Source organism: Dermacentor variabilis, chromosome 6, assembly GCF_050947875.1.
Source record: "Dermacentor variabilis isolate Ectoservices chromosome 6, ASM5094787v1, whole genome shotgun sequence".
Taxonomy (NCBI): domain Eukaryota; kingdom Metazoa; phylum Arthropoda; class Arachnida; order Ixodida; family Ixodidae; genus Dermacentor; species Dermacentor variabilis.
This window is the reverse complement of record NC_134573.1, coordinates 166610334-166637288: the sequence shown is the minus strand read 5'-3', so window position 1 is coordinate 166637288 and position 26955 is coordinate 166610334. Positions and strand designations below refer to the sequence as shown.

The 26955-nt window shown below is 48.6% G+C and overlaps 1 protein-coding gene across 3 annotated transcripts in view; it reads right to left on the bottom strand.

Annotated features, from left to right (window-relative positions):
• Window positions 1-219: 219 nt before the first annotated feature.
• LOC142585679 (metabotropic glutamate receptor-like) overlaps window positions 220-26955 on the bottom strand; it is a 285137-nt gene continuing 258401 nt past the window's right edge. For 2 of the 3 annotated variants that reach the window (XM_075696623.1, XM_075696624.1), the window contains 4 exons: window positions 24618-25354; window positions 23512-23838; window positions 7150-7351; window positions 220-457 (listed from right to left, as the gene is read on the bottom strand). In XM_075696623.1, the coding sequence (XP_075552738.1) occupies window positions 360-457; window positions 7150-7351; window positions 23512-23838; window positions 24618-25354 (1364 nt within the window). In that variant the 3' untranslated portion in view covers window positions 220-359. Of the gene's footprint in view, window positions 458-7117; window positions 7352-23511; window positions 23839-24617; window positions 25355-26955 lie in introns of all 3 variants that reach the window. The other variant, XM_075696625.1, reaches the window with a different exon arrangement.

Here is a 26955-nt window from a genome sequence, read left to right as displayed (position 1 = left end):
TAGCCGCAGCCAAAAGTGGTTTTAGTTCTAGTTAGTAGCTGTAGGCTTCTTCTCATAAATAACTTTCTATCTTGATTTGGGCTTGAAGAAGGTTTCCCGGTGGGAGCGGCGGCGACTTTGTTGCTTCCTCCACTGCCATCGGAGGGTACCTGCGGCTTGTCGTCGGATGGCGAGATGCGGCTCTGCGGGGCAGTGGCTGCGAGGTGACGGCGACGCGGGTCAAGCCGCCGCCGCGGCCGTGACCCCGACCGCCGCGCCTGACGGGTGTGTGAGGAGGGGGGCTGCGGCCCCTGGTTCTAGAAGAGGAGGGCCTCTTTCTCCGGCTCGAGGAGGAGGCTGGAGGCGCAGCGAGCCCAACCTCAGAGCGAGGCGAGGCTGTCTTCGACGCCCCCGCCGTCCACTGCGCCCTTGGCCGGTCGCTGCGCGAGGCTCAGCTTCAGCTGCTCGCCCGAACTGCCTGCGCTCGCGTCAGCACGGCCAACAGCACCGGGCCAGCACGGCAGGGAAGTCCACACGCAGGAGCACAGGTCCGGAGCGAGGTGCGGCAATTGCAAGTGGTCAGTAGGCAAGAGAGGGGGGAGGGAAAGAAAGAACAAAAAGAAATCGACGGTTAGTTATGAGTCGCTCTAAAGAACATGTCGAGAGAGATGTAAATTTGACTGCGGAAGCGATTCGACCCGACCCAGCCTTAGCCATCAGAACCCGGCCCGGCGATAATTTCACCTGCTAGACTCCACTCACCGACCCACGAGAGAGTGTCACCGAGCGAGCGAGAGGTTGGAAGCAGCACGCTACCATTTACTCTGGATGAGTTTGCGTTTTGCCATTTTCTTTGCTGTATGCTTGGTTTACTCAACGCACTACGTTTGCTCCTACCTTAAATTATTATGTTCCACCATCGTCAGACGAAAGCGACGAGCCCTCACCGCTTCATGGCGACTTGGTCTTCTTCGTTTATTTTCATTTCAGTAAATTAGGTGGAGCGAACGTGCATCGTCCTACCGCCGATCTCACTTGCCCGACATGAAGCGTACCCCGACGTCGATGCAGCATCAGAGAATTTAGTAAAGCAATGAAGGGGGCTAGTTGGTGAACGTTCATGGTTATATTGCGCTCAGTTTTACAAACACGATATTAAGGAAGGACAGGACGTGGACGGACGAAGCGCTTCGTCCGTCCACGTCCTGTCCTTCCTTAATATCGTGTTTGTAAAACTGAGCGCAATATAACCATGAGCATCAGAGAAATTTGTGAGGCCGTGCACACTGACGATTACGGGATAACGTGAAGTTGCGAGAGAACAATAACTGCGAAACGATGCTTAGTTTCGAAGCACAGTTGGTTCCTTCTTATTCACAGTGGGCCGCCGTCAATTGGGAGAGGGCCCTTCGACTATCCTGTACAAGAAACATTTGCGCACAACTCGTGTCAATTAGTTCCGTGTGCGGGAACAACGTGCTTGGGGAGCGACACTCACGAAAGATTTAGTTTGTAGGTGATGACTGCCATTTCGGAATTTGAGGATCATCTCGCTGCATATTTTTTTTTTCTTACTTGTAGCGTTTCTAGCGCTTAACGTCCCAGAGCAGTAGGCGGCTTAACTTAACGGCGCCAACAGCTAAGCACGCAAAATGACCACAGGAGCCACAGGAAAAGCGGACGCGACACTAAACACGTATGTGAAGCCCCGAGCGGACCGTGTACAACTGTCTAGCGAACGAAATAAAGGAAACGAAGATTACAGACGCAAAGGCGCCGGTACGCGGGGCAGTTATAAAGCCTAGAAATCCTGCTCGCCTCGAAAGAAAAGTTGAAAAGCGACCGGCGGGGCGGGACACCAGAAAGCCGGCAGTATAGAGGAAAGGTTAAGCCGCCGAAAATCGCTCCCGCAATGGGAGAAAAAGTATTTCCGGAAAGGGTCGTCGCCGCCGCCAGAAGAGCGAAGAATCAATTACGTCGCCGACCCCGGAAGTGTCAACAGAGTGAGCGCGGGCCACCCGCGGGAGGCAATCTACAGTGCTTTCTTTTTTTTTGCTTATTTTTCTTGCCTTTTTTTTTTTGCTTTTCCATCTGCCGGCTGTGTTTCCTCGACGCGGATAAGAAGAACACTCTACCTCTTTTTATCGCGGACCATAATAGAACCCGAGGTCTGATAAACTCGTGCAAAAGCCACACGGCTCTGCGACCAGTCATGAATGCGGAATGAAACTGTCCGTGCCTTAATTCGTCGGTTGACCGGTCTGTTGTTGTTGTGGCAGGATTGAAATGTTTCCTTTGTGACAGGCCCTGGCATTTTCTTCGTTTTTTGCATTGTTCGTGCATCGTGCCATAGAATTAAGAAATCACTTACAGAAAACACATATTTAGCGCTTTTAGACCAGTTTAGCGTAGAGACTCTGCGATGTACTTTTGCTCGAAATTAGTACCTTCAACGTTGTAGCTTCGGTAAGATAGAATTTTATTTCGTCTCTGCAACTAAATTTGTCTCTTTGGCCTACATAAACAACACTGCTGCCAAATGGCACTGTTCGCTCCGAATCCGAACAACTTATACCAGGACGAAGAATGAAAGAAATAGACAACGGACAATAGAAGGCGTGTGAACCCTAAATGGTACTAGACAAAAACAAATGGCGAGCTCCCGCCTCGGGCGCACGTGTAGTGTTCTATTTCGTGCATCGTAATTCTACCGCACGACTCTTACAATGCCTTACCTACTAACACGGCAGTCAACTCTGTCCATTTAGATCGCGTATAAATCAACGGCACTCAGTGCCTGCCACCACAAGGTTTGCGACTGCAATATGCATCCCATTTCTCTCCCAGTAGTGAATGAGCAAAAAAAAAGAAAAAGGAGACGTAAAAAAAAAAAAAAACGCCAGAGTAGTTGCTTCGCGTCATCATCTCGTGCGGCTTGACCTTCAGGACCAGCGGACGGCGGGCGGCATCTGCGACGCTCCATATATCCGCGTCCAACCAGCAACTATACTAAAACACCGGGGGCCACGGTGGCATTCTCATCCGTTGCAGAGGCCGATCAATTTACGTAAGCGATGGAAGCGGCCCGCTGGACGGCCGTACGTATAGGAAGCGCGCGCCCTAATATACTGCTGCCCCGCGACGTCCAGGCAGCGTCCGTTCCCCGGGCCGGTCGCGCGCTTCACGCCACATTGTGTACGAGCCGCGAGACCGCAACGTTCTTGCGACAAAGCTCGCTGCTCTGGGCCGGCGCACGCAAGGAGGGCTACGACGGCGCGAGGGAGGGTCGGGTCGATTATGCATCGGTGTGACGCGGCTGCGGTCAATTGTTATGCGCCCCGCCGGCCGCCACTCCTCTGTTTTATCTTCTTTTTTTTTCTTGTCTTTTGGGGGCTTCTCAATCGCAAGGCTGAGGGTGGCATGCAAGGACGCCTCGCGTGTTCCACGCCGAGGCTTGGCCGCGACGCGTACGGCACGCACTCTATGGAGCCTGCTGGTTTCGACGCGTGTACCGCGCTTTTATGCATTGCGGCGATCTGCATACGGCTGCGTAGGGATGCGAAACATGGGATGCACGGACGGACGGACGGACGGACGGACGGACCGATGGACGCCGGCGCAAGAACGCCGGCTCGTGGGGGCACTCGCTCGCAAGAATTGTCGCGAGCTGCGAATCAGTGACATTAATGTACTCAGAGAGGAACGTTGAGCGACGCGCCGGATCTGGCAGCGCAGGGTTACGTCAGCGCAACGCTCATTTCTGACGGTGATATTAGAGAGGAGAAAAAGAGGACCTTATTCGCAGAAAAGCTGAGAGGCTGGCCCGAGCTTGTGTGCTCTAAACTGCTATGTGGTATAGACAGAGCAATTTGTTCAGATAGGCATGTTGGCGTACACTCGCCTATGCGATCCTCTCCACCGGAGATGGACGATAGAAGTGCCCGAGAAAAGAAAAGGCTGAATGAAAGTAAACATATGATAGGTTGAGACAAAGCGCAACACGAGGACAACACAAGGGAACGAATACAGCGCTGCGTCTTCGTTACCTTCTGTTGTCCTCGTGTTTTCTTTTTTGCGCTTTGCCTCAAGTTATGCAATACCATCTAGCCCACCAGTCTGTTGTGTTGAATACGTGATAGTGTATAGGAATTATCATTTCGATTCATCGTTTCGACTGTGAGCATTTTAAGTTATGCCCGCCTTGAATCCAAGTACGTTTCGAGTTCTCGATGCCCTTTGATACAACTATCTGTACTAGCGACCAGAACACAACCTGAGCCTCAAATAAATATCGCAAGAAATGGTCTCCAGCATAAAACATTGTCATGGACAGCAGAGAAAAGGAGCACATTGTGATATGTTGAAGGAGCACGTCAGCCACAGGTAGCTTCACGCGCATTAATTCTTTCAGAAGACGAATTTGCCACCACTATTCTGATGTCAATATCTTCGCTACTCGCTTGGCGTGTTACTCTGTCCATGTAAGTGTTATCTGCTGGAAACCTTTCCTTTCAACATGCATCCAACGAGCTCAGGCAAATAATGTTTTGAATACTGCCGACCTCACCCAATTTATTGTACTTATATGAACTCAATATTACACTTATCGTTTTGACGTCAACGTCCATTACGGTGATTGGCTTCTTCCCCTTCCGGTTCCCGTAGTTTCGCCTGACGCTGACATTTTAGTTCCGATATGTTCGGAACAATGTTTTACTGTACAGCATGATAATTTAGGCAGATACCGAAAAATGAATTAGTGGCGTTCCTCTAATCAGCATGTTCATATTTCGCCTAAACAGCTCCAGAGAGTCATTTAATATCTCACCGAAATGCCCTGTTTCCTATTCTTTTATCGACTGCTCACCTATTGCATCCCCTTGCCCCTCCCCCAGCACAGGGTAGCCAACCGGAGATAATCTCGGGTTAACCTCCCTGTCTTTCCTTTGCCTTTCTCTCTCTCTCTCTCTCTCTCTCTCCTAGTTCCAAAGGCAAGAAATATTGCTGGCAGCTACATAATAAAGAAAAGGACGATTGAATAGCAGTACACCTTGAGCATACAGTGAAATTTCGTAAGTGGTCCAATTCGTCAAATTTCATTAAGTGACGCTACCAAGGATGGTTGCAGCGTATAGCTCGAAAACAAAAAACAAAAACGAAAGACCTCGGTAAGCGTCCGAAAATAATTGGAAGATCACAGATTACAGACTTAATTCAATATTATAATGTTCCCCATGAGGCAGTGCCAAAAATCATTGGTGCTAATGCCATATCTATATCGCATGTGTTAAGCCTCCGTCCAACTGCACGTATTCACATTTTCCAAACAAGGAAAAAGAGAACTCTACAACGCGAGGATATTTTCATGATAAAAGTATCCTTTTATTCCGACACATGACGCAATCCGCTATTGTGAGATTTCGCTGAAGTCGTTTGTCATCTGTCGCCCACGGCAAAAATGCTGCTGCTATTTTTCTATCGTTGTTTTACAAGAGATGGATAAAGAATCAAGAGCAAAGCAGCGATGAATTGGGAACGTGGGCACCGAACCAGCGAGGCACAAATAACTTGACACAAAGCTGTACGATACAACACAGCGATCCGGTACACACGCACGAACGTGATTGTGTGTTGAAGCAAATATAACCTAGTACTTTGAATCACTGACGTCGACTCGCGCCCGACGCCACGAGCATATGGCCACTCTTGACACCACGTGATCAATTGAAGCACTACTCTACTATACGCGCTCCACCTACCTGGCGAGTGAGAGTTCTTTTACTAATAACCCAGAGGTTAAGATGCCAGCCCATCAAAAAGACACCACATATCCCCCATATTTAATAACATTACGTGATCCTTTGAGATACTGTAAGACAACTTGCCAGGATTAAATTTAATCCCTCGGGATTATGGGATATGGAGTTAGGGTCCAAATGGCTTCATTTAGTAGGACACACGAATGCCATGAGGTCGCTAAATGACTTACCAAACATGCAAGAACCTTTGTCGAGGCAGACAAAGTCTATATGCTTTTGAGAACATCTGTAGCTATCGATCTGTTCCAAAATGAAAAGGCAGCTCACACAGGATAAGGTGCGGGGTCATGAAGCGGCGCTCCAATTGCGGGCAGCGGAGCGATTTCACAATGTGGATGCCTTTATAAGTTCTGTAGTTTCCGCAGCATCAGAGGCTGTGTCAGCACACTGAAACCAACGGACTTCCCGCAATTTCTTTACGCGGTTGCGACTGCTTGCCCCACGTTAAGGTTACTGTAGCCGGAGTTGTGGTACCTCTCAGGTACTTGTGCCCAATTATAGTGCGTAAACTCAATTGGGAGGACGACACAGAGTTTGTTAAGAGGGCGTGCCAGGGCAGCAGCACTGCCACAGAGCACCTAGTTCTTCGTACCAAGGCTGATGTGGGCTGCACTTATTTCGGAAGACCGAAAAAGAAAAAAGAGTGGTGAAATAAGGCATGGCAGGAAGGGAGGATTGTGAGAAGGGGTTGGTTTCCTTGAGGCAGTGTTGGTAACATAGCGGGAAATTTCTCTAAATTAAGGAAATCTTTAGTCACCTTAGCGACATTGCCTTTCTGGAGTCCTGTAGTAGCTTTATTTTTAGTGACGTAAATAGCCAGTAAACTGCGCTGGTAAAATTCCTCAAGGGACTTCGGTTGAACTTCATGTTTTGCCCTCATTTTAGCCTGAGGGGGTTATGCGGCGTCCCTTTGTCGCTACTTCTAAAGGCATACCGAAAAGTGCATTAATGAGTCACAGGGTGCATCACAGCTGATTCGATAGGCAAAGCGCAATTTTTCAGATTTGACACCATTTTAGAAATTTACAGGGTTAACTGTTCTCGAATCCCGACTGTTCAATCGCTGCCGAAGTAGGTAATTTAGAGCGTTAGTTTTAAAAGGAACGACAAGAAAGAGGTTCAGGAACAACTGGAATAAAAGACAAAATTTCCAGGAAGTCATAATCATCGCCACCATCACCTAGCGAATTCTCGCTAAAGATTGAGTGATCTGGGCAACGACTGGCGACTTTATCAAAAAGTTGCCAAAACTGCCGCGGCGAGCGCGTGTGTGTGTGACGCTGCTTGTAGGAGATAGGCAGTCGTATAGGGGTGTTTACCGTCGAGCTGCAGCTTGGGTCGGCGCACTCACCGGTGCCGCAGGTGCCGTGGTTGACGGAGGTGCCGCACGTGCTGCTCGTGGGCGCCTTCTTGTAGGTGGCGCTGTTCATGGTCAGCTTGCGCACGTTCTTGTCCGGGTGGCAGAGGATGATGTAGATCTTGGGTGAGAACAGGCAGAACAGCGCCACGTAGGCGCTCAGCGAGATGGAAACGCAGAGCGTCGTTATCTGAATCTGCGACAGTCAGAGAGAGAGAGAGAGAAGGCAGATTAATGCATGTAGCGAGCGAACTCTTTACTTCTCGTAGCATCGACTAAACAGACCCGACGGCAAGTTCTTTCCCTCCAGAGCTAAGACAGACAAGCACGACCAATCCTTGAACAAATGACTTCTAAAATGCGCAGGGTTGAGGTTACGTCATATGATGAAAACAAACAAACAAACAAACAAACAAACAAACAAACAAACAAACAAACAAACAAACAAACAAACAAACAAACTTGGTGTCCTCCTAGAAGTAGCAGGAAACTGCCGAGGAAACCTTAATTGGGAAGGAATGCTCCTGCCTAGCTCTCTTGTACGGTATTGCACTATCATTGTCAGCAAGGATACGGCACAAAGACAGGAAGATTATCTTTTACTAACACTTGTCGGCCCAATGCAGTTAAGACCAGCCGATTTCTTTCCTAAAATGTGGCAGGAATGTTTCAACTATACTAGTTTTATTAGTTGTTCCCTTTATGACGAGGATATAAAGACAGAAGGCAGGGATGTTAACCAGAAATGCGTCAGAAATACTACCCTACCCTCGTGGACGGAAAAGAGGGAATAGAAAGATAACATAGAGAGAGGGAGGGGAGAGGGTGGAAAGCCGCGGTGAGCTCGCGCAAGCGCGCGGAGGGCCTGAGCGAGTCAAAGGCGTTCACATAGGCCAGTCGCCCTCGAGAAAGACAAAAGTACCTTCACAGCTTTGTGGGCCGACGAGCGATGACGACAGCTGTTTCCTTTAAAAATACAGTATAGTGAACAGTCAACCGCAAAAGTTTACGGTACGTAGGACCTGCCAAGAAGCTGAATTCTCGCGAAGCGTGGTCACACAGGCTCGAATTAAATGTTCCAGCACGTAGTAGCCTTCGCCACCTACACAGTGATACAATAAATACAAAGTGTCATGACTTAAAAGCGCAGGAATTCACATTTGAAGGGGAAACTGCACTCCGTAAACTTTTGCTGTTGACTGTACATGCTCCTGCACCGCGTATTCCGGAATTTCAGTTGTGCTCCACCTTGAGCGCAAGAGCACATCGTACAGATGCTGCTCAGTTTAAACATTGCCGTCAAGCATAGTGCCGGCTTCCTCAATTTAATATTCGATGCCGTTCACCGTTCACTTCTATTCTAACTCTCGAAATTCAAGGAGGCCAGAGGCTCCGCAGCAGCACGGCTATATACAGGTTGCCGAATACACGCACAGCGGTCGCCAGAAATGCAATACCTTTACAACCGTTCACAGTACTAACCGCCCGCCATTCCCCGCCTCCACTCCCCGCACTCTCGACAACCTGCTCGTGCCGATCAACGCCGTACACATCCAAGCGGCGAGCGAGCTAGGCCGGCTTTGAGAGCCAACAAAAGAGCGCTGTTTGGCGCTTGCACGTAATTAGAGAAGACGAGCTGACGAAATGGCGCGAATACGCTGCGTGCGCCCCCGAGATAGACGACGGTTGCAGCGACATAACGGGACGAACAAAGAAGCGCACGAGATGCCGGCCGCCCAACAACAACTGGGGCTTCTTGCAGTCCTTCACAGAGCCGCGACGCGGTGGTTATCGAAGCCGTCGGCCCTGCGCGTGCTGGAGCGTGCAGCGAAAAGGTAGGTTTCAGCACAGAGAAGTTTATGCGCTAATGCGCACCTGCTCGGGAAAGCAAGCGGGCGGAGAGCCACAAGACAGCCCAGTGTGCGCTTCAAGCTGCGTCTTATTTTAGAGCGCTGAATGCGACGAGTCCCGGAATAACGCCGCAGGCACCTTTTAAAAGAGCCGCAAACGGGAGTTTGGCGTGACAGCGAGAGCTGGGCGAGGGATTTCTCCTTCCCACGTCTAGCTCTCGATGCAAATTCGACTAAAACGCATCCGGACGACTTGTAGAGAAAGGGAGACGTGTTTCTCTAGCGCACCGGGCCAGTCGCGCGCACTCATTCTATTTTTTTTTGTTTTCATTTATCGTCGTAGCAAATTCGAGGTATTTTTACCGGGCGGAAAAGCAGCTAGACAGTTCAAATGCAGAACCGCGAGCACTGCCTCTTTAGGAAAAAAAAATTAATAGGAAAGGAAAACCGAAGATAAAAAGAACAACAACACAGAAATGTATACAAGTATGACGCAGGCACGCCATCTAAATGAACCTAGCCAAAAATAAAAGCAACAAGATTACACTAGCCAAACAATAAAATGCAAAAATAAAAAAGATACTTAGGTATGCTGTAAGGGAAGAAAACCCCAGAAAATCCTTGTCAAAGCAGTGTTCTGTAATCACTGGCGGCACTTTAATACAGGTATTACAAGCCGAAATGCTTTCAGCAAAAATAATAAAAGAAAGCCTTCAAACAAGACCGTGTGGAAGTTCGACTTGCCCATTTCTGTGCAGTCGTCTACATTAATTCGTGCTCGCAAGGGCATAAACGAAAACACAGGTTCTTTACTAATGCTTCCTTAAATGGATAGGGAAGCGAAATTGAATGGTAGTGAGTAACTTGAAATTGTCACGTTAGTTGCTGTTGACATTACAACTCTACCTCTAGCCTAACAGACATGTAATATGGTGACGATACGTCCAGTAATAGGAACAACTGTGGCCAATGGTAAACAAACGACCAGGTACAATGACGAGAGCTTTAAGTTTTTGCCAACTGAAGCTTTGCCCAAAGAAATAAGAAGAAAACAAAGAAAAAGTAACAGACATTCTGGCTACTGTTATGTAGGATAGCAGGACGGGCACATCCCATGATAAAAGGCTCGCCGTTCCTTTCTCATTCTACCGTGATACTCGCAATAGCGAATTTGCGGCTCTGCATTTCTATCTCTGTTTATCTCTACCTCCCCCTCCCCCTCTCTTTCTCTTTTTATCCCCATTCACCTTTCCCCCCGTAAAGGGTAGCTAACCGGGAGTGCCTCTGGTTAACCTCCCTGCCTTTCTATGCATCCTTTTCTCTCTCTCTTGCGGCTCTGTATAATAAATACAATCGTCGTAGGCGTGAACCCGGTGAGGCTATAAGTAGAGAGAACAGAGAACTATAAACTTACGGGAATGCTGTTAAGAATAAAACAAACAAACAAACAAACAAACAAACAAACAAACAAACAAACAAACAAACAAACAAACGCGACGAAACACAGCAGTGAACATTGGGCGATGTACTGGATTAAACTACGTGTTCATGGGAGCTTAGAAAAAAAAAAAGACATGACACGCATTTGACTACTTGAACGCCACCTCGATTGGAGGGGAAGATCAATATGATGGGAAGAAAGGAAAAAAAAATAAACCAAGGAAAAAATGAGATAAGCGAGAAAAACACGCACGTGCGCACACTCAAAGTTCTATCTGATATTCGGGGCAAAGGGCATTTGTTTTGAGTCAGAGAACACTGGGGTGCAACAATGACGGGGGGGTTGAGGGGGGAGCGGGGTGTTGATGCTTGCAAGCGCTCCCGGGAACAATTCATCGCTTTGAATAATGAGAACGGCTCGTTCGCGTGAGTCTCGCTTTTGCGGTGCTTGGCACGTCTCTGCGTTCTTCTAGGTCGTCCGGCATAGCGGATAACCCTCGGAATACGTAAACAATAGCTAGAAATATCATCACTCTTCCTCCCGGCAAACAGGTCATAATGACCCTTTGCATTTTCATAAGGCACCGCTACTGTTTGCGAGGTACGCAAATACCCCCTCCCCTCCTCGAAACAGGCGAGAGAAAAACTTTTCAAACAAAGAACTCCCAACGCTAGCGCGAATATCATCAGCAATGCATTGCTATGCTCGCGCGTTCGAGATTTTGCTACGTGCCGCGGCATCCTCTTCACAGCTGTCCGCGCCGTGTGCCGTGAGGGAGTTGTGCACGTTCCAGCGATCGGAAATGCCCGTTGCGCATGACGTTCGCGAGATTTGCACTTGCAGGCAATGTTTACTGTGCATTTTACGTGATTCGCTCGCTGCTTGCGTCCGTATGGCTGCGAGAGGGCAGTCTTTGGCGGAGATACGCGCTGGTGACACTTGTGTTGTTTGATTTGTAATAAAGACCAAATAAGCAATGCTTCTTCCTCGGAGGAGGTAAGGGGGTAAGGTAAAGTAAGATTGAGCGTCTTGCGTGGGAACGAAAGACAACACTAACGCCTTAAATGAGGGCATAATGAAACGCACACCGAAATGCGTAGATCATCATTCTAAACCAATTCAGACTAAGGTCGAAGTTGATACGAACGATTGCACCCGTATAGTAGGTACCAGACGGTTCTTGTTTGCGCTGGTTCTGCGACGAGGACACGTGTGCTGCTAAATGCAAATCAAAACCTGAGGAATGCGTCGTGACGCAAGCGTTGAAAGGCACTGCTTGAAACTAAGAAAGCTTAATTCACTAATTACCTTATGGCACATATTGCAATTTACAAGTTCTAACTGTGTAATTCGCAACGCGGATACACTAGTTTTCAGATATTAATTCCCGAACTTTGCGGAGAAATGCATTGGCGTTCCAGTTACTTTGGTGCTTCAGTGTATAAAACGATGTTTTGTTAAGAAAGTGAATGGAACGACGGGGCATTTTTGTCGCAAGTTTGACGACGCAGAGTTTGCAAACTGTGTCATCCACATAACTAACTATAACTAACTGATGCGGCTGGAAGAAATTACCTTTTAACTCCCGTTGTTGAGGAACGACGCAGAAAAGAAGCCCGTTTTCAATTTCTAGCGCGCTCCATCACTGAACAAAAGACGGGGAGCGGCGCGATTTCGCCCAGACAGACAGCCGCAAGCTGCGCCGGAGCCTAGCCACATAACTAGAAGTCGCAAAAGAATCCGCCGCTTACTACTTCCGTCACTCAGAAAGCGCAGCCGCCACGGATGCCCAAACACACTCCCAGCCCTACTCCCCCCCCCCCCCCCCATCGCCTCCCACTGAACTAATCTCATCATAAATAACTAGCGCGCCAGCGAAGACTCAGTGGGACCCACGCTTGCCCCCTTCAAGAAGGCGCACAAACGGTGACGCATAGCGGCGCTCGGAGCGGAAGGACCGTACAGGGCGGGGACGCAGCGAGCAGTATTTTTTCCGATGATCGAGTGGCCGGCTAAGGACGGGACGAAAGTCCACTCCTGCAAGAGAGGCCTGGCCGACGAACCCACTGCAGCGTCTCGGTTTCGTCGAGAACGGCGGGGCTGCAGATTTCGGGAGATCCCTCGAAGCACGACGACGCGCTATACGCCCGGGCCGCGCTCTGTGGGACGGCGGCGACACTTTAATGAAGGTGGTAGGTGGCCCGCCGCTGGCTTCGGTTGCTCGCTTACTTCGCCGTTGCCCGAATGATTCCTGGCCGGGCCATTTATCGGGAGGACTTACGGAGCGGACAGCCTATCATCGGGAAGGCGGGAGGCAGGGCACAGTTTGGCGGCACTATACGCTCGATACCGCTCGTGTGTGGAGCTCGGGCTGGGGCTCCAGCGCGCGAAGCGAGTCGCCCCAAAAGCAATAGGTAATCATCTGAAGTTCTGGGTTTGGTTGTTGCCTGGCCGAAGACGCGCACGCTGGGGCTCGTCGAGCGACGCTTCTAAACGTGGAAATATAGCTGTACGGTTAGGTCTGCGACGGCCGAGACGGTTCAACGAAATGCTTCGTCTTCCAACTATACGCTACGTGGAGCAAAAGCGAAAAAGTGTTTGGAGAGCTGGAGAAAAACGCTGCGCCTAACATTTGCGAAATCACATACCGTACAAATCTCTACTAAATGCCGCCTTTGGGGGGAGCTACGAAACTAATTGCAGATTCTCTTCTTTCTCATTCGTAGCAATTTCTGCTGATCTATAGTATATTTTTCGCACTGCATGCAAGCGACACAGAATGCTAACAACGGCTAACGTTGACAGCGCCAGAACTCTTGTTAACGTGGCGTGATGGCAGGAGATGCCGGTTTACACGTTGCAAACATACGCGTTAGAAGGAAAAAAATAAACAAGTTTTTTTTAATGATTCCTTGCAGGACAGGTGCACTTCTAAATGCCAGAGAGATGGTTTAATACTCCATAGTGAATTAAACTATGCTGCTGACTTCAGCGATAGTGATAACTCGGTTTTTTCCACATGGAGAACGTGATATCTCGTGCGAGAACTCCAAGTTTTATAGCGGCATTTAACCTTCTTGATGGTCTCGTCTTCCCTTGGCTGCCTTGCAGAGCTGACCGAGTAGCGTTATCGGCATGCTCATTAACTATGACGCCGCAGTGACTTGGAAGCCACTGAAGTATGACGTGGTGTGTTTTATTGGACGAGGTATGCATCAGCTCTCTAATCGCGAATGCCAGTTCTTCGTATGGTCTGCGCCACAGGGCTGATAGCAGAGACTGCAGTGATGCCTTAGAGTCGCTGAATATCGACCATCGTCGAGGTTGTTCGTGACTGACGAGGTGATGAGCAGCGCAAAGAGCTGCAAGTTTTCAAGGCAACCGGATGCACCACCTGGACTCTTCCCTCCGCATCCCAACTGAACTATGCCGACGCGAGGCTACCCTGCTTTGTCGGCTGGTGCTAGAAGCGGCTTTTACGAAGTCTTTTGCTCGTCGCATCGGATGATGGTTCCACAACGCCTGGTGTGATGACTGTGATCGCGAGGAGACCCTTCAACACGTTCTGCGTGACTGTCCGCAGACGCAGGGTTGCCTCAAGTGCACTACAAAATGTAACTGGAGTGTCTAGGAATTCGGGTTCCTATGGGAGCCGTCCAGGTTGCAGTGCTTCGTTTTGTCACATGTTTCAATTATTAGTTCCAATTTTCTTTAGGTTTATCCTTTCTTATCCTTTCTTGTTGCGTGTGTGCGTGTGTGTGTGTGCATGTATGTGTGTGTGTGCGCACGCGCGTATGCGTGCGTGCGTGCGTATGTGTGTGTTCTGCAATTTCTTAAAAGATATTCAAATTGAGTTATCAGATTGAGATCAAACAAGAAAAATGAAAAAAAGAAAGAACACTCGAAAGCTTGCAGATTATCCGTCTTGTCATTATTTTTGGGTTTGCGCATTGATGGCAAACTACTCCAGCGAGTGCGCGCACTCGCTTTGCATATTCGCCGTGTCGTACCACCACCGACATCGAGGGAAAAAAAATGCAAACGGAGAAGCGAAAGACACCCAGAAGCAGATCGCGGGTGCCGACACAGGGCATAACCTTTAACTGAAGGAAGGCGTATTTAACGAGTTGTAATGTTACTTCGGCTGAGGCGCTCTTGCAGCACAAAGGTGGGTCACGTGAGTAACAGGCACAACGATGGAAATAGAAGACGCGAGTGCAGCTTGATGTCGAGTACTCGTCAAAAATGGATTACCTCGTTATTCCCGAATCGCCGCTTGGAAGAGAAGGGTATAGCGAATGCTAAGAGTGAAAGAAAGAAAGAAAGAAAGAAAGAAAGAAAGATAGAATAGCAAAGAATAGACAACCAGCAAGAAAAGAAGGCAGCTGACGCATGTGGGACGACGGGGACGACACGGTTAAAGCCTATAGGAACGCGGTAGAGCATTTGCATCGCAAGTGTGTCGCTTCTCGGGCGGTATGCAGATCACTCAAACGATTTTTTTCCCGAGGATAACGCGACGGCGGTATTTGTTTTTCATCTTTTTTTTCTTGTTCATAAGAGTGTAGATATCTGTGTGAAGAGCATACGGAACACGTAGTATGGTGCTTACTTATTCTTCAGAGCAAGTAGAGGAACGCGAATGCTTAGACATCTAGCAATCTGTGGCAAGGAAAGTTTGTCGACCGAGGCAGAAAAAAGAAAATGAATAGAAAACGTGAGTTTAAGGGGAAATATAGGCCAAGCGCTGCCGCCGCCTAAATTGGCGTATGAAAACAAGATTAATAATTTTGGCTACACTTCTCCGTGGCTTGGCTTCAGGAACGCGCGGAGACGAGCATTAGCATTCTAGGTGGGACATGAATGCAAATAAATTCACTGTATCAGCCATTGGCGAAGCTTGAACAATGCGCTTGGTGAGTGCTCCGAGTGGTTCACGCACGTTCCAGTTGTGCGCAACTTTCTCGAAGACCGCAGTTTAGTGTCTTTTTGTCCTGCGTGTTCTCCTGCACTTATAGTAAGTTAATCAAACATAGTTCTGGCTATGGTAAAGGGCTACATTTGAAAGCGCTAACGGTGGAGGCGATAGGAAAAGCGAGTTACGCTGACTAGAACGCTCCCGGCCTGAGAAACGTGGCTCACTTTATTACTTAGGCTATGTGGAAGGAGTACGAGTTAATTCCTTCAATTCAAGCGCGGCTATTGTCGCAGAAACTCCCGCTTCTTCGAACTTGGCTACAGGAACAGATATTAGAGTGCTAGCCGGACTAATGCCCGTAAAGTGGAAAGCTCGGACCTGTGTCCTCAATGTGTGACTACGTCGCTATGCCAGCCAAGTAATTGAATCTCTCCGTTGAGCTCAGCCTGCGCTAATCGCGTTCAATGGGCGCGCACACGTGTTCGCTAAACTTTCGTCGCAGTGTCTTTGGAGCATCGCGCTGACGTGAAGCCGTGCAAGTATTTTGAGGAAGCGTTGTTTGTGTTGACGGGCCAGCTGTCTACGTATACCGCTATTACCTACCAGCATAAACTATTTGAAAGGGAGAAACTTCTCCGCGCGTTCGTCGAATCCTTTTACCTCGAGTCTCTAATTTTGCGAACACGGAAGGTAGTTCCTGCTTACAAGAGCGGCCTCCGATGATCAAATTAAACTGTTTAGAAGCCAAGTGCCTCGCACCCGCAATTATGCTCTTCAGACGCGCGGTTGTTCTCCGCTATCTACAGTCGACGCTCCAAATACTTCGATCAAGAGAGGAGCTTAGTATTACGCGCGGAATGGTATTACTCGCTCTGCGAGAAGTACCAGTCTGCGATCACTCGTCAACGCGACGAACAAGACAATTGAAATTGATAGGGCAATGAGGCGCGGAGAACGCGCGGATTTCTATCGTGTGGGCGTCGCTGCATGCGAGCGCAATGACGGCAGCGTTTTCGAGAGGAATCCACTTCGATTCCGAAGTGCTTCCACATGTGGCGTGCGTACGGGAATTTCCTCAACAGGGAAGGGTGCGTGCACACAAAGTGTCTTTCTCCTACAGCGTATGAATCGCGTGATTAATAATGACGTCGTCGTCCTGTCCGGTATCGAGGTGTCACCACGAAATGTGCGCACGCTTAGAGCGCATGGCTCTCTTTGGCAGGCCCTAAACACTGATCGAGTGACTCCGTGTGGAGCTACCGTGTGGAGCAACTAATCTTCCCGCGAGAGTAATGGATTTTCGGGAAAGAGGTGTTTTCGCTGTCTTCCGAAGTTTCCAAATATCACCAATTTATTCAGAAAGTGGTGACGTCAGCGAGATATCCTCATCCTTCCTTGCAGAATACCTTACACTGCACAACCAATAGCGAGCAACCGCCAGTGTGGCGTTACAATCATACCATATTTTACACATGCGTCCAGAATTTTAACACTGAAGTGCAACACTTCACTTAAGCAAACTTCAACTGATTTAAAAAGGGTGAAAGTTGATGTGAGTGACGATAGATAGATAGATAGATAGATAGATAGATAGATAGATAGATAGATAGATAGATAGATAGATAGATAGATAGAGAGAGAGAGAGAGAGAGAGAGAGAGAGAGAGAGAGAGAGAGAGAGAGAGAGAGAGAGAGAGAGAGAGAGAGAGGGTAGATAGATTCATCTACAGAAAGGCAGAGAAATCGGCCTGAGCTGCAGCTTGCTCTAGCCTGCTGCTCTAGACTGGGGAAAAAGGATGAAGAGGAAAAGGGCTGATGAATGATGGTGATGCTGATTATGAAGAGGAGTTGCGTATATACAAGTTCAGAGCGTTGTTCGTGGCATCTTTAAAGCCATGCACCCAGCCCAGTGGTTTGGAGAAAGGCTATAGCGGCCCTTGTTATTAGTGCTGCGCTGTTTGCATTCGGTTAAGGACCTAATTGAAACTCGTCTAATAGCGGTCTCTTATCGACGTCTGTAATGGAAGAGTTTGCGTAAGTAATGTTTGATTCGACGGGGGGATATTCCGTTGCGTACTCTGCTCGCATTTCTTTCGATCGTTTAGGCAGCAATGAGCAATGCTTTCAGGAACCATTGAAGAGTCTGCTTTATGTCGTTAAAGCTACGCTTCCCAGCCAGGAAACCTTTATAAGTTCGCATAATTAGAAACGGCACGACCACGAACGGCGCAAAGTGCATCCTTGGTGTTTGTCCTTGGACAAATGGCGTCTGCTGCGCACGTACTTCGTATTACGGGGACCTACGAATATGGAATTGAACGTACAAGGACTCTTTACTTTTGTGTGCCTGCTTCCAGATGTTGTAATGTCGGTAAACTCTCTGGCGACCTGGCGCTCGCAATGCCGGAAATAACGCCAGAAAAATATCAGTAGTAGTGCAGGACACTGATACGGCTTCTAAAGTAAGCTCTGCGGCTTTTGCGACTGACGCCACCTTCCAGGAATGGCGATTGTCCCTTAAGAATCCAAGAAAATACGTCTTTTTCACCTCCTCCGTCGTAAGCACTTCACATTTAAAACAAGCGCTTATTTCGGAGGAAAGAAAAAGAACAGGAAGAAATGATGCAGTGCACATAGCTGAACGTCTCACGTGGCCAGTGTTATGTAGGGTTCGCAAATATTGCGCTCCCTGATAAATGGGATCCAATACTTCGTTCCTCGTGGCTAAAGAGCGGAGCGTGAAGGGAGGTAGCCATGTTTGTCTCTCTGTCTGTTTTATTTTTGTCCTTTCTTTTGCGGGAACCGTATAGGAGGAGCACGGAGTATACAGTGTGCCATTTCTCGTAGCGCTTAGATGTTCTTTTGGTTTGCCGTTATTGTTTGTCGCCGTCCATTTCTCTGCAAACAAGACACCACCCTGTCGCACGCATGCCGTTGTCTTCATTGTCGTTCCGGATCGATCGATTTTTTTCTTTATTAATTTTTCTCTCTCTCTCTCCCTCCTTCGAATCTCTCACCACTGCGTACGTCTCAGGTTCGCGATGGCAAAGGGTTATTTGCAAAACGTAGCTTCCTTTCGCTGCGACCTTCTTTTGTCTCTCGCATCTCCTTCTCCCTCTATCTTCTTCCCACGTTGTTAACTCTTTAATCTCTCGCGCCGATTCAGTGCCACTTGGAGCTGCCATTGCATGCCTTATCACATCATAGCAGGCGCGAAACTCGTCGCCATTACCTACTTAATTTTACATCGCAGTTTATAAGCGTCTCTTGTGTTTCTCATCCCGTGCGGTCATACAAAGCTTTCGCTTCTTGCTATTCGGAAGTTGTTTGCTTGTGTGTGCATTCGTTTGTCTCTTTGTTTGTTTGAGTGAGTGAGGCAAGAACGTTACACGCGAAACAAGGTGGGCGGCCCAGCGCCACAAGATCGCATTGTTTGCGCGTCTTCGCATCGGACACGGGGACACGCAGTGTCGACACTCTTGCCTCACTTATTCGGAGCCCATGCATCCGTGCTAATCTGCTAGTTCTTTATTTGATCCTGCAGCTGGCTCCCAAATAGTTCGTTTCTTTTTGGTTTTCTTTTCCTGCTAGGGCAGGCAATAGCACAGCTACCGCGCTTTGCATGGGGGAAATAGTAACTACAAATTTAAAATGATGGTGCCTTATCCAAACAAGTGGAGAGAGGTGACCCGAGAGCGCGAGCTATAGCTTCAACTCTTCTGCTGAGGTGTTTGCTAAAGTTTGCGAAGTGAAAAAACAAACAAACAAACAAACAAAAAACAAAGACGGGGGAGGGGGGGGGGGGGTGAGCATGAAAGTAAAAGCGACTGACAGCTGAATGCCAGCTCTTCCTGTGCGATGAAAGAAACTTTGTTGTTCCAGCGCTACGGGGGCGAAGTTTGTTACGCAAACATAGCGCCCAGTGTTCCAGCTTGTTCTTTTTGGTTTTCTTCTTGTGAGTCTGTCCCGTTCGCGCTGTGTGGAAATGAACGGCTCACAAAGGTGCAGGTGTGGCGGAAGTTTCCGACAGCTCTGGCATGCGAACTACCATTTTTTTTTCCTCATACAGTCGCGCAAAGTACCCAGAAAATGTTGATCAGGTACTGTCGCTTTGAAACTGAAAATCAAACTAAATAAAAAAAGAAGAAATATCGCGCTTGCTGGCGTTCGTCGCTCTTTGATTCGACACACTAATCAGACAAGTTTACTTATCTCCTTTTTTTTGTTATGTCTCTTCGGTTTCAGAGGACGACGGCGCTGAAATAGAGATTAGGATTTAAAAAGGAAAGAAAGAAAGAAAGCCTGTCGCTGCAGTAGATCCACATGAGGCTACCTACGTGCATCGTTTGAAAGGCACGCAGTTTCTCGGAATACGGACCTTTGTCGAGCTTCATCTAGTACAAAACGTTCAGTGTACAGCTTGTATTCGTTTTATACTCCGAGAACATACGAGTAGTTATAAACTTCTTTCTGCTTCGCCGATATAAAGGCGCCTTTTGGGGATGAAATATATTTGAAAACGATGTTAACCGGGCACGTCATGATCAAGCACGAACGGGGTTGACTTTCTCGATCGCGATTGGCTCCTTTGCGTAAGCTGCGGGATGCGTAGCCAATCATGATCGAGAAAGTCGACTTGATCGGGGTCATCGGCGATCGATGGTATCCCGTGTTATCGGGGCATAAGTCTTGTGGAGAAGGAGTATGAGCAAGAAAACTTTATTTCGAATCAAAACGATTCGTGTCCGGCGAGTCTGTGAGCTGCGGCACCCACCGAGGTTACGGTTCTGTAGACAATAACATGAGGTTTGCTTTTCATAATGTAAGCGTCTCACATGAAGAATTCCTGCGGAAATAAAAAGAACGAACGCCTTGCAGCAATTGCGGATATGCGGGTGAGCGCTGCAAAAAGAAAACGAGAAACGCGTGACTAACGCCACATGCAGATCGTACATACGTAACGCTCACGGAAACGCATATATTAGCGCATTCTATAGTGACAATACATAGATCTGACGTAATGTTTTTACCACACGAGATCGACCGAATTCATGGCAGTCATCATCAAAATGTGGAATTATAATATTAGCCAGAAGTCCCAGTCGTCAGATTACTACAAGCATGTGTACCGCGCGCTTATAGTTATCTAGCCGTGGGTCACTTATATAAAAAGAAGAAAATGGAAACTACGTTTATTTTGTTAGCAGAGAAAACGCAGCTGCCCATACTAGAGTTGAGCACCGAACATTTACAAAAAACAAAGAACGCTGCTCTTTAAAACGCACATTGGGATAATTATCGTTGTGATGTAGTACGTATCTGCCGAACGTACGCACCTGTAACGCTACAAAGAAAGACGAAATGAGCTTGGCACGGTCAAACGGGTACAATTACACGCCGAATCAGCAATTTTTAGACTCATGGGCAGTTGACGCGCGCACGCCCTCCCCCAACAGAACAACCTGAACAAAGCAATAAAATACTATCGCGAAATCTGCAGGTGCGGTATCGTGAAGCATTCTTCCCCGAATAATTGCGTCGTGTCATTACGCTGTGCCAAACTTACAGCGGAACAGCAAAATACAGAGGGAGATAGGGAGAGAGCTATGAGGCAGACTACAAGTAAAGATTACAGCGAATGCTAACAGAACGAGTTAACCAAATAACGCTTACAATAACTCACGATCTCTGTCTTCTTGAGCCGCGCAGACCATTATAACTTCGCGCACACGCTGGCTGAAATTAACCGCTGATGAGCGCAAAGCTAGCGCGCCTTTAATGACAGCGTGTGCTTCCTTGCGCGGCAGTGAATGCGAGCTTTGCGCCGAGATAACTCGTAACGCGATCCCGTCGCTATAATTTCCCGCGGCCCCACCCGTTCTCTCCGCCGAGCCTGGCCGCGAATTCCGGCGAAATTCTTTGGGAGCAAACAAACCTTCCCCACGCAAAAAAGAAAAAAGAAAAAAGAAAAAGAAAGCCAAGCTGCGTACGGTGTGCGAACGAATCGCTTGAAGCGTACCTTTCTTTTTGTTTACTGCTGTGGGATTCGGAATGGCGCTTCCATACATTCTGCAAGGTTTGTGCTTATGGTAGCGAGAAATATATATATATATATATATATATATATATATATATATATATGCACTTACGAAAAAGAGTACCGTTTGTCGTGGTCGAGCGAATTTCGCTTTTGCCGTGTGTACTTGCTCATATTATAAGGCGGGTATTCATTACAAAAATATATCTGTAGAAATTGCTGACGTCAACAGAGTGCCACATCGTTTCGTCGAAATGCTTCCACGAAACGGCTGCTCGAGCATTCTTCGGCAGTTTCCTCCTTTTTTTTTTTTTGTTCTCTGAGCTCGAATAGTAATATGCTGAAAAATCTGTGTTGTTCTTCCTTTTCGATGGACAGCTAAAGCGAAAAAACGAACATTCCTATGAAAAAGCTTCTTCGTAGAAAGAGAAAATTTGGCAGAAGATTTCGTGGGCATTTTGTGGAAGCAAATCATTTCATACGTTATATTTCATTCTAGGGATGGCGACCAATCCTAAAATATTTTATTTGAACTTACAAATAGGAGCGTACCAACGCTCTCCTAAGCCCAGTCGGACTTCACTGGTGATAAACATAAGCCATCGCTTCATCGCTGCTGGTTACAATTATTGGCCACAGCTAGATACAGTTTCATTTGCAAACAAACAAACAAACAAACAAACAAACAAACAAACAAACAAACAAACAAACAAACAAACAAACAAACAAACAAACAAACAAACAAACAAACAAACAAACATGAAAGAAAGTTGGACTGGACCGTCCTCTAGTGCAGGACTGTCAGAAGGAATACCATGCCGCACCAATCACAAGTGAAATTTTGCAAAATACAAGAAAAGAAAAAAGAAAGAAAGAAAGAAAGAAAGAAAGAAAGAAAGAAAGAAAGAAAGAAAGAAAGGAAGAAATTAAGAATAAAATGCTATATTTTGTTGTTATCTTTTTCCATAAGTGGGGCAGGCTGGCTGGCGTGTGTAAATGATACGCTGCAACAACACAAGTACGCTGGCAAAACCTTACTTGCATTGAGAAACCTCGTTGCACATTCCTTGTGGTTTTCGTGTGCTTCTTAGCAAAAGATCAAGAGAACCATCGTGCTTGTCACTCACAGTAAGAAAAAAAAAAAGAAAAACGAGAGACAATCGAAGCACGCCACCAGGCATTGAGATCGCAATACCACGTCTGTCAGCTTACCATCTAAGCGTTAAAAGAAATGGTAATGCTGAAACAAGAAATTACGTGCACACTAACTTCACTTAGCAAAAGAAATGTGACCATCCTTGTTTATGAGGCTTGATTTTGTTCACAATAATATTGGGTCGTGTCATCGTAGTTAAGCAGTTGGCATTCTGCGATTGATGTTTGTCCTGCGTCTCATTTCACCACGACCAGTCGCGTATCGCAGTGCTCTGTTCCACCATGTCAAAGAAATGTCTGATCCACCACAACACATTAAGCGGACATCACATGTTCGCCATTGAAATTACGAGTCGACCAAGAGAGCGAATACATTTATGAAATGCGTATTGACTGTTTGTAAACTACGCAAATGGCTTTTAGAAGGCGTATACAGCCATAGCCAAAGGTTCGAAGCCCCTACGCGAGTCACAAAATCTGGAGTGAGGGTCGGGCCTTGTTGCGGGGCTCTCGCAAAATGTCAAGAGTACTGAAGCTTGGAACACCCTCGGTGTCGGAAACATTCAGGCAAGAAAAGCTCGACAGTGTCGCTAGAGCGTGGGCTGACGTCAGGTCCGGTCTCATGCACAACAACTTCGATGCTTTTAATTGAGGAAGGCTGTATGCCCGTAAAATACACAGAGGCACCACACTTTCCGCGCAGTATCTGAATTGCTCGACAATCGGCGCGTGCAACTAGAAAATAACGCGTGAACTGTGGTGTTTCTTGCAGCTAACTTCGAGCTGCAGCCCTCAGCCGCAAGTCGCATGCTTAGGCCACGAAATAACCGGAATTATTCGCGGGACCCGTGGTCGGCTTACTTTTGCTCACAGGCGCACGAATGCAGCAGCATTCCAAGATGGCCTCAGCACGGGAAGCCCAACGTATTCTGCGTACACAGCGCGCATCCGCTCACCTGGAACGAGTTTCCGGTGCCGAAGTAGATCGGCACGAACGCGAGCCAGATGATGCAGGTGGTGTACATGGTGAAGCCGATGAACTTGGACTCGTTGAAGTTCTCGGGTATCTTGCGCGTCTTGATGGCGTACACGGTGCACACGCAGATGAGCATCATGTTGTAGACCAGGGACACGAGGAAACTGGAGTCCTTGATGCGGCACTTGAGGATCACCTGGTCGCGCTTGCCGTCCGGGTGCTCTCGGCGCACGCTCGGCGGCTCGACCACGAACCACACCACGCTCGCCACCACTTGCACCGAGATCAGCATGAGCGAGATCACCACCTGCGCCCGAAAGGGAGCAACAGCGAAGGACTGTGCTGCTGCAACCTACAGCGAAAGTGCGAAGCGCTGCGGTTAACACTGTTTAAAGAGAGATAAAAATAGAAGGAGGATAGCGAGGTCAACAGATGCACGTCTAGTTTGCTACCCTACGCAGGGTTCAGGGAAGATTGATACAATGAGGGAAATAATGGACAGGAAGAGAAAACTGTGCCTGCGACGCGTGTTCGGGTCTGCACATAACTCGCGCAAACGATCACTAAATTAGGCCCACTTTATAGTTCACCATAATATCACCACGCCCACAGAGCTGTACACGTCTCTCCACTCAGGGTCTTTCGCTGCATTTGTCCCACGTCCATAATTCACCTTAGTTAGTTACTTGTGTGCACCTGTGGTTTTACCGTTCTTCGGTTAGCAAACTGAATATTTATCTTTCGGTTAACTATCCCGCCTTTCGCATCTCATTTACGTTTTCTCCTCTCTCTCTTTCTCTCCCATTCTCCGCCAATTGCGACACCTCTTTCGAGCTAATCAGCTGAGGGTCTGAGGCTTCGAAATTTGGTTAAATCACCCATTTGCGCATTCTATTTCTCAGTTATTTGACCATGGCAAGCAAAAGCGACGGGACTATTTCTTTTCTTAAGGACGGGGATGGAGGTGAGCTTAGGGGAAGGGCGACTCGGCGTTTGTTCATTAGCCGCATGTCCCCGCCGGAGGCCCCTAATCCGGCCCCCGGCAGGTGAGTCTCGCCGCAGGCCTCGCTCCCCGCAGCCACTGACCTGCGACTTTGGACTGATGAAGGACGGCCTTCGCGCCGAGCGGCGGGCGCTCTCGAAGATGCGCGAGATGCGGTTCGTCTTCGTGAGCAGCGCGCTGTAGATGATGGAGAAGCCGAGGCCGACGCCGAAGCGCTGCGACGCGCACGACGCCGGCGCCGGCTTGAGCAGCAGTACGAACGTCATGAGGTAGCAGATGAGGATGCCCGACAGGAGCAGGTAGCTGAGCTCGCGGCCCGAGGCCTTCACGATGGGCGTCTCGTTGTTGGCGACGAACACGGCCATCGTGGCCAGCGTGAGCACGATGCCCAGGCACGCGATCACCACCGGCACCACGGCGAAGATGGAGTCGAAGCGCATGTACTGCAGCGTCAGGTTGTAGCAGCTGAGCTTGTTCGGGTACGGCCAGCGGCCGTCGCCGCAGTCTGCGCACGTGTACTCGTCGAGCACGTACTGCCACGGCTCGCAGCGGTTGCAGATCCAGCAGCAGGTGTCCCCGGCCTGCACGATCTTGATCTCGCCCACCCCGCACTGGGCGCTGCAGATGGACACCGGCACGCGGCGGCTGTTGCGCGTCCAGCGCACCTCGTCCACGTTGAGCTGCAGCTCGTCCAGCCAGCGGCCCACGGCGCGGTACTCGTAGCGCGAGGTGTTCGGCTGCTGCCGCTGGTAGTTGTAGATGCGGTACGGCGCCAGGCCGTCGCCCTTGGGGTCGAACCGGACGACGCTGCCGGCCAGGTCTGCGTGCGCGAGACAGAACAGACGATGTACAGAATGTCGGGCAGGTTGGCCGGGGGCATACTCACAGTCGCGCTTAGAAAAGCGGGCCCGAACAGAATATACTGCGTGGCACCACTTAACTATAAGGAATAAGTAAGCCTTCTGTCTTAAATTATTTACGACTATTCGTTTCGTGCGTTAAGTGGAAGTCCAAGACCTCTAAGCTCCAGCAATAACAGTGACAAGCCTCAGAGTTCCGTAAATTATTTAATATAATAGTTTTTCTACGAGCAGTTTCGGTTTCGTTTCCATGAGGATACTGTATCGCGAAGTCTCGACAGTATGCGGTCACGTGGGAGTAGGATGTTGTGACGTTTTGACACTCGCTCCAACTGACTCGGTCGCCTCGTATGCTGCCACTCGTGAGGATGTGGACGCATAGCGAATAACCGAATACACTGAAGATCTTCGACTATAACGTACATCCTTTCGTTGCCCTCTCCGTGTAGAATATATCGAAAGGTCAAACAAGGTTTCCCACAGTCTTCTTTTTTTTAAACTTCATGCACTCAGGCTGATCAGACTTTTTACGCTTGATGTCGACGTGACTGTAACACATCACTGATTGCAAAAAGAAAAAAAAAGTTAGCGTTATCCCTGCGCTGTCTTGATATGCAACAGAAAGCGTTGGGCATGAAACTTTCACTGAGAAGTTGCTACTCAATTCTGTATCCACACTGGCCGCGGGCTCGTTTGAACCCAACTTCTCTCTCATTGCTTTTGCTCCTGCAGCTTTCGGAACGGAGCGACTTCTAGAGCGAGAATTCACTCGCGCGTCACTGATCGACGACGCCGGCGACACGTCCACACACGCCCGTCAAAACGTCCGCGTTGCGTTCTCCGGCACGTCGGCTCGAAAAAGTCCGGCTCATACACGCGGAGCATCATCCTCGGTGTTGTTGCCGGATTTCAGAAACAGCGTTTCCGTCCGCTCCTATATCCGGTCGTGTCACGTCTCGTCATCGCCACTGTCCCTTTTCACTGTCTCGCTCGAAACTGAGGCACATCGTTCCTTCTTTTTTCTTCGCGTAACAGAAAAAAAAAAGAAAGGCGGGAGAGAAAGCGCCTGGATGGGATCGCGGAGCCTTCGCCACTCTCGTTGCATAACGCCGTGCACCCAGGAATGAAGAATGAGGCAGCGAGGACGTTCTCATTCTTCAACCTCCGAGCGCGGTATAGAAACACCCACGCGACGATTGCTGGCGCGAAAGAAAATTTGATGTCCCCATATCCCTCCCCCACTCTTCCGTGACCGACTGCGAGCGTTTCATTCCGTCCGCAATCTTCTTCCGTCCTTTTCCCCACTTCACCTTTCTTATTTTTCTTATCTCTCTCATTTTTCGCGCTTCCGATAATGAATCTCCAGCCGCCGAAACGTGATGCCACAGCTCGGGCACTCTTACGACGAGGAAATTTGAGCAACAGCAGCAGCAGCAGTCGACCGACGATGACGATGACGACGACGAGGTTCGCATAGGCAACGGCCTAGCTGCTGCTGCCGTTACGGCGCTCGCAGTAACTGGCTCCGCGCGTTCCGCCCCCCACATTCTCGGCGGCGTGC